At 43.8% G+C, this 12,058-nt stretch overlaps 1 protein-coding gene across 1 annotated transcript in view; it reads left to right on the top strand.

Annotated features, from left to right (window-relative positions):
- Marf1 (meiosis regulator and mRNA stability factor 1) overlaps nucleotides 1–11,803 on the top strand; it is a 50,684-nt gene extending 38,881 nt beyond the window's left edge. Inside the window, exons 22-27 of the mRNA XM_021184552.3 lie at nucleotides 265–495; nucleotides 3,462–3,674; nucleotides 4,894–4,954; nucleotides 5,038–5,154; nucleotides 6,524–6,694; nucleotides 9,254–11,803. Coding sequence (XP_021040211.1) covers nucleotides 265–495; nucleotides 3,462–3,674; nucleotides 4,894–4,954; nucleotides 5,038–5,154; nucleotides 6,524–6,694; nucleotides 9,254–9,504 — 1,044 coding nt within the window. The 3' untranslated portion in view covers nucleotides 9,505–11,803. The remainder of the gene's footprint in view (nucleotides 1–264; nucleotides 496–3,461; nucleotides 3,675–4,893; nucleotides 4,955–5,037; nucleotides 5,155–6,523; nucleotides 6,695–9,253) is intronic.
- The last annotated feature ends 255 nt before the right edge of the window (nucleotides 11,804–12,058 follow it).

The raw sequence follows: 12,058 nt of genomic DNA, 5'->3' as shown, positions 1-12,058 counted from the left end.
CTCTGCCTTAGGGGAAAAGCAGCAAGGAGGAAAGAGCACAGAAGTAGAGAGAACCATGGCAGTGTCTCCCAAGTGTCTTCCAGATGAGTAGGTGGAGTTTGGGCTTCTGGACTGTAGGGAGGGTAAAAACAATTTCTGCTCCAATCTCATCCCAAGTGCTGGTCTGCTATCCCACTGATGCTTGTGTGTAAGTGCCTCTGTTGGTCTCAGTAGCTAGAATGGATGATCTGAATTGGGTTTGGGTTTGCATTCTCCTTTCTGTAGGTTGCTGATATGGAGTCTGGTAAACAGATCCAACTGATCAATAGGAAGTCTCTGCGGTCTCTCACTGCTCAGTTGCTGGTCTTGTTGATGTCTTGGGAAGGAGATGCTTATCTTCCTGTTGATGAGCTCAGGAGACATTATGAAACCACTCACAGCACTCCTCTCAACCCCTGTGAATATGGATTCATGACCTTGACTGAGCTACTGAAGAGTCTGCCTTACTTAGTAGAGGTATGTGTGTGAGTGGGTCTCCAGCCTGCAGTTCTGTGAGGTCTACCATAGTATGTACAGCTGGAGGGGTACTAGAGGTCTTAGAACTGGCTGGACAGTTTTCTTTCTTTCTCTTAGTAATGTTTTTATCTTTTGGAATTAAAATATTATATCATTTCTCCCTTTCATTTCCTTCATTTCCTCCCCTTAATCCCTTCCTTTATCTCTGTCAAATTCATGGTCTCCCTTTTTTTAAAAAAAAAAATATTGTATTATTATTTACTCTTAGATTATTTTACTTTATGTGAATGAGTGTTTTGATTGCATTTATATATATATATCTATGCATCAAATGTATGCCTGGTACCCAGAGAACTGAGAAGGAGGCTTTGGAGCTCAGGAAACTGGAGTTACGTCACTAATGGCGGCTCACCACCGTGTAGGTGCTGGGATTGAACCTATGCTCTTTTCAAGAGCAGCAAGTGCTCTTAACTGCTGAGCTCTAGCTCTAGCCCCCTTTTCTTGCGTACACGGTAGCAAGTGTGTGGAGGTCAATTTCCAGGAGTGGCTGTACTTTATACACTTGCTGAGGCATTTGAAGTTGTATATATATATATACACACATGACACACACAATGTAAAAAATTAAAAATAAAAAATGTTAGGTTTCCATTAATCCTGAAAAAATAGTTAACTGTGGCTTTTAAAGATGAAGATTTTTTAAAAATTTTATGTGTATAAGTGTTTGTTTGCACATTATACATATAACTGATTCCTGTGCAGGTTGGAAGAAGGCTTTGTGTACTCTGGGACTGGAGATGCAGATGGTTTTGAACTGCCATGTGGGTGTTGGAAACCAAATCTAGATCCCCTGTCAGAGCAGTAATTATTCTTGCTGCTGAACCAGCCCTCCATCCCCAACTTCAGCTTTAATAAAAACCAAACAAAACACTTTAGGCATGAAAAGCAATGTGTATAATTTACTTTTTTAAAAAATTGCTTTTGTTGGTTTGTTGTGCTGGGACTCAAACCCCAGGACTCATGCATGCCAAGCAAGCATCTTGCTACTCACTGAGCTAAGCCCTATCACATCACTTACTTTTTTTAAAAAATATTTATTTATTTATTAAGTACACTGTAGCTGTCTTCAGACACTCCAGAAGAGGGCATCAGATTTCATTACGGATGGTTGTGAGCCACCATGTGGTTGCTGGGATTTGAACTCAGGACCTTAGGAAGAGCAGTCGGCGCTCTTAACCGCTAAGCCATCTCACCAGGCCCCATCACTTATTTTTATTTTAATCTTAATAATACTCTCTTAAGCTGGGCGTAGTGGCACACGCCTTTAATCCCAGCACTTGGGAGGCAGAAGCAGGCGGATTTCTGAGTTCGAGGCCAGCCTGGTGTACAGAGTGAGTTCCAGGACAGCCAGGGCTACACAGAGAAACCCTGTCTCAAAAAAACCAAAAAAAAAAAAAAAAAAGAAGAAGAAAATAATACTCTCTTAAAAGAAAATGAATCTACAGAAGATGTCAGCAGATAAAATTCAGCCATGTAGAGAATAAATGATTAAACTGTCATCTTGTGACCATGTGCTAGGTCAATAATTGAAAGAAATCAAGTCCTTCTTGATTTCTAAATGATATTCTAAATTATGCCGAACTTTACCCCAGCCCCAAGTCTGACACTTGAAAGCTGTTAATTACATCCTACCAAATGCAAGGTCTGAGCATCGTGATGAAGAGCATGTTGTGGCTTGGTGATGCTAAGCACTAGTGATGCCCCCTCTTCTGGTAATGTTAGCACATCTGCTGCTTACACAGTGCTGCTTACACAGTGCGGCCTACGCTTCTCCAGTTCGACCCTTGGGATAGAACGCTGTAAAGCAGGTGTACAAAGCAAATATTTGTTTGATGATAAATGATAAGAACATTTGTTTTTAAATGACTGATTGGTATGCATGTGGTTTTACCATTTACAAACTGGTATCTTGTTTTGCGTATTGAGATGGATGTTCTTGTTTGTTTTCATGTAAAAGCATCTTAGCTAGATATTGAAGCTATAGGATCTAAACATCTTCACTGTTTTCAAAGTTGAATAATAGCAGAAAACTGGTATGAGCAGAAAAACACAGCTATTAATAGCATACCTCCAGTGCAAACCTTTTAGGCAGCACTTGTTGGAGTTGCATGGATGGCAGCATGTGTGATGCCCCGTGGAGAAGTGCTGCTGCCAACACCTTGGATTCATTATCAGTTTGGCTCGTGAAGTCGTTTTTGATGGCTGGGATTCAGAAACATTATTTTAAAGATTTATTTATTTATTTATTTATTTATTTATGCATGTGAGCGCTTTATCTGCATGTATGCCTGCATGACAGAAGAAGACATCAGATCCCTTATAGATAGTTATAAGCCACAATGTGGTTGCTGGGAATTGAACTCTGGACCTCTGCAAGAGCAGCTAGTGCTCTTAATTACTGAGCCATATCTCTAGCCCTCAGAAACATTTTTATACTGCCAGTTTTTTTTTTTTTTTTTTTTTTTTTGCAGTCCTCACATGCAGTTTCAAAAGCTGGGTACCAAAAGACATAGGGGATTTATGTATGTGTTTGCAAGGATGACCACTATTTTCTGTCTCACATAACCTCTGATGAGGTCTAGTACCCACAGCCACTGTGTGTGTGTCTATCTGGCTTCCCTCACCTTTCCTGTCTGCTTGCATTGGGATTACAACTTCCCAACTGTTGTTTCTTCAAGCTTCAACAGTATTACACCTGCAGAGAAATCAAAATTGCCTGGGTTGTTGAGCCTTGACATGAGCCTCTCCTAGGGCTCTGGGAGAGCAGTCTATGAGCCCCTTTTAGAGTGCTTTTAGAAGCCAAGGTGATTTGGGGCCTTTGAGTGTTCTTGGCAGGAGGCCCTCACTTCAAAGCAGACAGGGCCAGGCTCAGGAAGTTCCTAATCTTCCTCTTTCTTCTGGGCCAGGTTTTTACAAACGATAAGGCAGAAGAGTATGTGAAGCTCACAAGCCTATACTTGTTTGCAAAGAATGTGAGGTCTTTGCTTCATACCTATCACTACCAGCAGATTTTCCTTCATGAATTTTCCATGGCCTATACCAAATATGTTGGAGAAACACTACAGCCCAAAACTTATGGCTACAGTAGTGTGGAGGAATTACTGGGAGCCATCCCACAGGTAGGTGTTTTCCTCAGCTTCTGGGAAAGTTGTCTTCCTGAAAAGCCATTGCTGATTCCTGATCAGAGATGTAAGGTGTCACCCGAGTGCTGCCAGATAAGATAAAGGATTTTAGTGTTTCTCAGTGACTTTTAGAAACCTTTATTTCTATGTGCCAAGTAAGTTTCAGGCCTTCCTTGTAGGAATGTGGTCAGTGGTCACCTAACGAGACAGGACACCTAAGCAGATGCCCTGAGTGTAATGTAGCTAGAACTGTGTAACTGTGACCCCTGTGCTCGGTGGATATAGAGAATGGCCCAGGCAAGGCCCACTTCCTGAGCATAGCAATCTTGGAGGGGCAGTATCACAGGTGTCTGTGAGTTACTGTATAGCAGAAAGGCATAGGCTATCATGGTAGGTGTTGTGACATGCACAATGAAGAATAGCAAGCAGCTGTGAGAGGCAATGAAACTGTTCTGGGAGATTGCTACAAAAGAATAAAAGTGAAAAGTGCAAGTGCTAGAGCCGTAGAGTGGGAGTTCTTCCAAGGTCCTTGCTCCTCCAGGCATGAGCTTCCCTGTACTGTGGAGAAGTCGGAGGAGCCCAGCTTTACCTTTGGAAAGCATTACTGCTGTCCACAGAAGAGCTGAGGGAAAGTGGAGTGGGGAAAGAAGCTATGCCGGATCCTGACTGCTGCCCAGGCTCCAGAAGGCATTGGCAAAGGAGTGGAGCTGGGTTACCCAAAGTATTCTAAAACCTTCTGAAGGCAACGTGATCCGAAACGACCTCCTGTGATGGACTGCAGTCAGAGCACTTTTTCACTATAAAAAAGGAGACACTCACTTAGTGCCTTCAATCTATGTGCATACAATGTTTATGAGATATAGTTGGATTTCTAGTTTAAGTGCTCCCAGACCCCCAAGGTTCCTCAGTGTGTATAGGCAGATATTCCCAAATCCAAAGCCCTCTTGAGTCCAAGCATATGAAACAGAAGGTGCTCAGCCTCTGGTGAAATAGTGAAAGAATGGCTGGGAGCCTAGGCCGACTTCCACCCTGACCTGGCTGAAGGAGTGGAGTGTTGCTTTAGAAGCTAGAGAGAAAGCATAGGCAAGCTCTTGGCATTTGTTGAGTTCTGACCCTGGTATGTGAGAAGCAGGCACAAGAGTCCCCACTCTCCTGAATGTTAGGGTACTCTCCTCTCTTTTTCTACTGCTTAACCAGGAGTATGTCTTGTGTGCAGGTGGTCTGGATAAAAGGACATGGTCATAAGAGAATTGTAGTGTTAAAAAATGACATGAAAAGTAAGTAAGCCCCCTCCCCTCCCCTGACTCTCTTGTGATTCTCTTACTAACCTTTCTCTCTGATAACCACACTTGTCTTCTAGACCGCCTAAGCTCATTTGACCTTTTCTCTGTCAATCATGAAGACCAGTCTGCAGTCAGCAGGCAGATCCTGGCGGTGCCAGAATCCCATCTAGCCTCAGAACTCCAGCTCCGAACAGGTACTGGGTACTAGAGGAAAATCGAGGAAGTAGACAAAGCCTTGAAGTTAGGGGGTGGAACATGTGGAGGAAAGGACAGTGGGCAATTTCATTAAAGTTAAATATGCATTAAAATTTTAGATGTATCTTATTTTTATATATATGACTGTTTTGCCTGCATGGTGTATGTGTATGCACCATGTGTGCATTTGGTGCTGAGGAGATGGGAAGAGGCCATTGGGTCTCCGGGGAATGGTAGTTAATGGAAGGTTGTGAGCCACTATGTGGGTGCTGGGAGCCAAATTCAAGTCCTCCACAAGAGCAACAAATGCTCTTAACTTCATGAGTCATTTCTCTAGACTTAAATATTCACCTTTTTCCCAGTGCAGTTTGGTTTGTAGTTAACAACAGGACTACATGTGCTAGTGTTGAATGATTGTCTGTGTAAGTTCCTTAAAGAATATCCCAGTTCAGGGGTTTTGTTTTTGTTTTTGTTTTTTAATGCTTGCCAAAATGACTGTTTAGAACTGTGATAATAGAAGGAAAGAGAACCCAACCCCATTTGGTATAGAGTACCAGGAAGGGTAGACGGAAGTAGAAGAAAGGGTAGGTGAATTTGTGCTGATAGTCTAATGACATTTTGCTAATGACTGGTCAGAGTGAGTGGGTGGGCTATGCTGAGTTAGGTCATCAGCGCTCTTGCTGGCCTAGATTTGGAAAGGAAATAGCACAGCATACAGACCTTAGGAAGGAACGGCTCAGGACCTGAACATGGCACATTAATATAGAGTGGTGCAAATGTGCTTGTCTGGGTAACCACGTCATGGACCAACTCCAGAATTCTGCAGACTTGGACTTCACCGTGCTGTATGAAGATCCCGTTAAAAGGGATCTCATATAACACCACACGTAGCTAGAGGGATTACTGTTCCTGTTCTAGAGAAAAGTTAACGTTTCCAGCATCTGACATTGCTGAGGCTTCTTACCCTGGCTGCCTCCTTCCACTGCCCCCAACCTTCCATAATTTTGTTTCTCCTCCAAAGGCCCTTTTCCTTTTTGGGCCTCTTCAGAGTCCACTGTTCTAAAGAACAAAAATCTTCAGCAGACTGCTGGCTTTGGTTTATTGTTTGCCACGAGTCTTCTTTCTGATAGTGGCGTAGGTGTTTGGTTGTTTTTTGTTTATGTATATATACCAATATGATATTTGATATACATATACATATATACATATACACACACACATATACATACACACATATATATGAATGAATATGGGAGAGAAAGAGCATGTGCCACTTGATTACTTGATGCTGACTTCGAAGGCTGAGGAAAGCCTCGGGCAGACCTCTGTGCCTGTCTGACTATAGCTGCCTGTCTCCTCCCTCTGCAGGACCCAGCCAGATGGAGCAGGAGCTTCTGCACCTGGCCAGCAGCTCCCCTGTTGACCTTCTCTGTGCTCCTGTTCCTTCATGCCTGCCATCCCCTCAGCTAAGACCAGATCCTGTCATCCTGCAGCCCGCTGATCTCATTCAGTTTGAGGAACACCCTCAAGAGCCTTTGGGTAGGTTGCAGCCTATATGCTGGACACTTGTCTGTGGGTCTAACAGATGACTCATGATGCCTGTGTAGGAGGTGTCTGATGAACCCAGGAAAAAGCAATACTGTTTCAGGTATAAAAGTACCTGTGCTGACTATTCAGCCTCTTCCCTTCCTTGTTGGAGTTTCTGCTCATAGGATTTATAAATCTGGTATAATCTAAAGTTAAGGGCCAATGTCACTGGGTTGTGGAAGAGCCCTTAAGTAATGAGTCCTGTCCCAGGTCCTCTGGAACTTCTGGCCTTCCCACCACGTCTGAGGTTCAGCTGCTCCTTAGGCAACACCTGTCACCTGCTACACAACATTTACTTAGGCCCCAGTGGATTCTGGGCTTTACGAAGCTGGTCTGAGCAAGGTTCTTATGGCTTGAGGTCCCGGATTCCTGTGACCTAAAAAACAAGAAAAGTGACCTCTTTGGTGGTGGTGGTTGTTTTAAGACAGGGTCTCATTGTAGCTTTGGCTGGACTAAAACTTGCTTTGTAGATTAGGCTGGTCTCTTGACTCACAGAGATACTTATGCCTCTGCCTCCTGAGTGCTGGAATTAAATGCTGGTCTCTTAACATCCTAACTTAGTGTTAGCCTGAGGTGAAGTCCATTCAGTTTCTTACCTGTGTATCAGGTGCTGGGGCTGATGGGCCACCACCTCTGCTCTACAGGTTAAGTGACTAAGTTAAAGTGACTGTTAGTTTGTCATTCTGTCCCTGAGGAGTCCCAGATGCTCTGTGGAAAGCCTTTACTTCCCCCTTTTGTCACTTGAATCTGACTCTTCCCTTTTCTGCCTATACTTCCTTCTCTACTGTTGGCTCGCTTCCACTGTCCGGAGTCTTTATAAGGCAGTGTTTGACACTGCCGGTCCCAGATAGGGCCAGGAGAGTTTGAAGCTGCTTATGACATGGAAAGAGCCAGTAAGAACGCAGGCTCACTGTGAGATGAGGGCCAGTAAGACCGTAGGCTCACTGTGACATGAGAGCCAGTGAGAACGTAGGCTCACTGTGAGATGACAGCCAGTGAGAACGTAGGCTCACTGTGACATGAGAGCCAGTGAGAACGTAGGGTCACTGTGAGATGAGGGCCAGTAAGAACGTAGGCTCACTGTGAGATGAGGGCCAGTAAGAACGTAGGCTCACTGTGAGATGAGAGCCAGTGAGAACGTAGGCTCACTGTGACATGAGAGCCAGTAAGAACGTAGGCTCACTGTGACATGAGGGCCAGTAAGAACGTAGGCTCACTGTGACATGAGAGCCAGTAAGAACGTAGGCTCACTGTGACATGAGGGCCAGTAAGAACGTAGGCTCACTGTGACATGAGAGCCAGTAAGAACGTAGGCTCACTGTGACATGAGAGCCAGTAAGAACGTAGGCTCACTGTGACATGAGAGCCAGTAAGAACGTAGGCTCACTGTGACATGAGGGCCAGTAAGAACGTAGGCTCACTGTGACATGAGGGCCAGTAAGAACGTAGGCTCACTGTGACATGAGAGGTTGGGGATGGGAGAGGTGGAGAGGTGCTTCTTCATGGGGTGTTGGCCTTTATGCACACGTACACAGGAGCTCTTTCAAATGCTTGTGACAGAGAAGAACAAGAGTTTGGGGAGCACAGGTTCCTGCCCATCTCAGGAGAAGCTGGGGCTGTCATCCCTCTGTCACTATTACTTGGCCTGTGCCTTTGGCATTAGGGGTTTCTTGCTACACATAGAAGTCATCTGAGACACAGAAGTGTGTCTTTCTCAAACACATGTGGGCTACATGAAATCTAAACTCTGAAGAAAACAGTTGACCTTCTAAAGTAGCCATGATTCCAAGTGGCTCTTTCCTTGTCTGTCTCTGATGTCAACACCATGGCAAGCATGTGACCTCTGTAAGAAGAATGGGCAGGCACTCACTAGCGAGCACTAAGGTCCTTCTCTCTGCTGCCTCAGAACAGTCACAGGAAGTTGATGAGTCTTAGTCACCAGACAGAAGGATGAAGGAGCAGAGTCTGAGGAAGAAATCTGCCCTTTAGAGGGAGCCACTATGATGTCTAAAAATTTGCAATCTAAAGAAAAGAGATGTGTCATTTATAAATATTTTTGTGACATACAATACTCACCATGTAGCCAATACCTAACTGTGGTTTAAGTGTGACATGTGGTGCTTTGCTTGTTTGGGTTTGGAGTTTTGTTTTTTTCTAGACAAGGTTTCTCTGAATAACAGCCCCGACTGTCCTGGAACTTGCTCTGTTGACCAGGCTGGCCTTAAACTCACAGAGATCTAACCGCCTCTGCCTCCACCTCCACCCCCTAGGCGCTGTTTTTTATTTTGGTTTTTGTTTTGAGACGTCGTCTTGACTTGCAGCCAAGGCTGGCCTGGCACTATAGTGATCCTGCCTGGGCTTCCTGAGAGCTGGATTTACAAGCCACCTACCACCCCTGGCTCTGGTGGGGTTTTGTAAGCTTGCTTTTGTTTTTTTAAGTACAGATGAATTGAAAGCCAGTACTTCTTATGAGCCCTAGAACTAAATCTATTTATGTTTCTGTCTTTCTAGGAGTTTTAGTTTTAAACCAAGAAGAAAAATCAGAAGTTCCAATACCAGTGAAGAAGGGAAACCTGTCCTGTGACTCCTCACCCAGCAGCCCAGCATCTTCTGCTCCTGCTCCTGCTCCTCCTGGCCCCTCCTCAGAAGCCCCCAGGCCACTGATCAGCAAGGATGCAGTGGAAAGCCCAGCCAAAAAGCAGCCCAAAAATAGAGTCAAATTGGCAGCCAACTTTTCTTTTGCACCTGTAACCAAGCTTTAACTCCCATTTGAACATGGAATTAAATTAGGATGGGGGAAAACTGTCTGACTCTACACACAAAAACGGGCTTAAAAACCTCATTGACCCCAGAAGCCACTTTCATTAATGGTACCTAGGGAAATGATTGTTTTTTTTTTGTTGTTGTTGTGTTGTTTTGTTTTGTTTTGTTTTAATTTTTAAACTTTTAGATGAACATGTTCTTCTTTTATTTCTCCCACTTATTTGAAAGAACTCTTCCATTAAGGAATCTGTAATATTTTACCAAATTTTTCTAGACTATTGTGAATTGTGGTGGTTGGGAAGAAATACGCAGAGATCACTCAGCAGGAAGTGTGGCTTGAGTCCCATTGAGCAATCTCCATCATTTGTTTAAGCAAATGGATTTGTGGTTGTTCGAGAAGCCAAGCAAGCCCATGAGCCTGTGGGTCACACACTGGGGAATGAGTGAGTGGCAGGAGAGCCATTTTTAGGCTGACAGGAAAGTTCCTGGCTTCTAGGTGACTTGTTGGTGTGCCTTGTTTTTTATGTAACTCTGTCTGGTTAACCGGTGTAGCCTCATCCCATTTTTTAAAACATTTCCATTTGGGGATTCCATTTAAGAGCTTTCTAGAAAGTTATTTCATGCTTCCCTTCTCTGTCCGTCCCAGTTTGATAAGGATAAGGTTAAGGAAAGAAGATGGCCTCGATGTCATGTATTTAAAGTCAGGGTTTAAATGACACATTGTATGTTGAGAGGTGGTAATGGTAATAGTCTGATTTTTTTAAACTATGCATTAAATGTATAAATTGTAAATCAGCTGAAGTGCTTCAAGAGGCGTGGGTTAGATACTATTGCCACTAAGAAGAGACCAGAGTTCTATCTGTAATGTGAAGGCCAAGTTTGATCAGCCTATCCTTGTTCTTGCGATTTAAAAGTTGGCTGTAAATCTGGGAAGCTCTCCGTGTGAAGATGTGTGTCCATGTTAGTTCATCTTGACGTCTTTCAATAGTGTGTGGTTTTACTGTCAGTTCTCACTATTGGAAGCACGTTTGGGTTTTTGTTTTGTGTTTTTGTGGTGTCTGATGTTGGCATTTGAGAAAAGCCAGCCTTTGTGGGCACTGCCTTGTGGAATGGCCTTCTCTCTGGGTGCCTGAGGTATCCACTTATGAGTGGCTTCTCACCCGTGTTAGAGAGACCTGACATTTACAATGGATTGTATCTGTTGGGCGAAAAAGGCAAATCCATTCATGAGCAGAAAGAAACTGTTGGCACACAGTCTTCCACTAGTTAGATGACTTCTTTGGTGGGAAATGTTTATAATTTTTTTCTAGAAAGCCAGAAAATGGATTCAGATTTCATAGCCAGCATTTTGATAAAATGTCACAAAATTCAAGGCTGTAGAGAGATTTTTTTTTTTACAAGTTGAATTTTTTTGACAAAATCTTTTAAATGAAGCCATTGATTCCCAGTTCTTAGTAATATGACCTGCCCCGGATGAGCTGCACTGGAAACGTTGTGCAGGCTTGCCACTCTTTCTGTGCAAGCCTGAAGGTACTTTCTGCAGGCCTGAAAGCACTTCTTTCTGAGGCCTGATAGCACTTCCTCTTTAAGGCCTCACGGCACTTCCTCTGCAGTTTTAGTGCAGAGGAAGCAAAATGGCACATGGGCAGTTTCTTTAAGGCTTTTAAGCAGTGTAATAAAGTTGGTGTTAAGAGTGTGAGTTGCCTTATTTGCAGACATCCTATGGCTAAGCTTGCCTGCTCAGACTTCAGGTTTGCAAGCATAGAAGGGATTATGGATTTGAAAACACTAGATGCCACTAAAGTTACTTGGAGTCATCTCAAAGGTCGGGTTCTGTGGGCAACAATGAATAGTTGTGTACAGTGAACGGGTATGTGTTTGCCATTTGCTGGAGTTGCCCATATGTTTGGAGTGTGTGTGACTAACCCTTGCTATTTAAAGATGTGAAGACTTGATTGGAAGCACGCTGAGTGTGGTGTGCCCACAGTGGCCAGTCCAATCACTATTTCATCATCCAGAGGCTTAGATAGTGATGCTGTGATGTATGCACGTGGAGATGATGAGACACTTTTTCTGCGTGGAAGGATGTACCAGATTAAATTTATCTGTTGAAAAGACAAAAGTCATCACCAGAATCCCCTTTCCATCTTCCCATCTTGTACTGTTTGCTTTTGATGAGGCTTGGGGGACAAGTTTTTCTTAACTGTCTACTTTGTTTGAACATTTTTGGGGGGAGGGGCTCAAGTGCTGTTTGTGTGTTGGGACCAAACAGTTGTCAATAAACTTTATGAGCAAGCATCTGTAATGAGTGCTTTTGTTTGTGGGCGGGATTATAAACCAGTCTAGTCAGCTCGTTTTGGGTGACCTTGGTTTTCATCTCTCCGGAAATATTATGCATTTAAGCTGGAGTTGTGGGTGGTGAGTTGGAAGAGTGCTTGCTTGGCACTCACAAAGCCCTGGGTTCAGTTTCTGCCACCATATAAATCATCTGTCATTTCAGCACTCTGGAGGTGGGGGCAAGAGGACTGGAAAGTCATGTCAGCAACATAGAAA

Source organism: Mus caroli, unplaced genomic scaffold (assembly GCF_978045245.1).
Source record: "Mus caroli unplaced genomic scaffold, Mus_caroli_1 scaffold_17, whole genome shotgun sequence".
NCBI lineage: Eukaryota > Metazoa > Chordata > Mammalia > Rodentia > Muridae > Mus > Mus caroli.
This window is presented reverse-complemented; position numbering and strand designations above follow the sequence as displayed.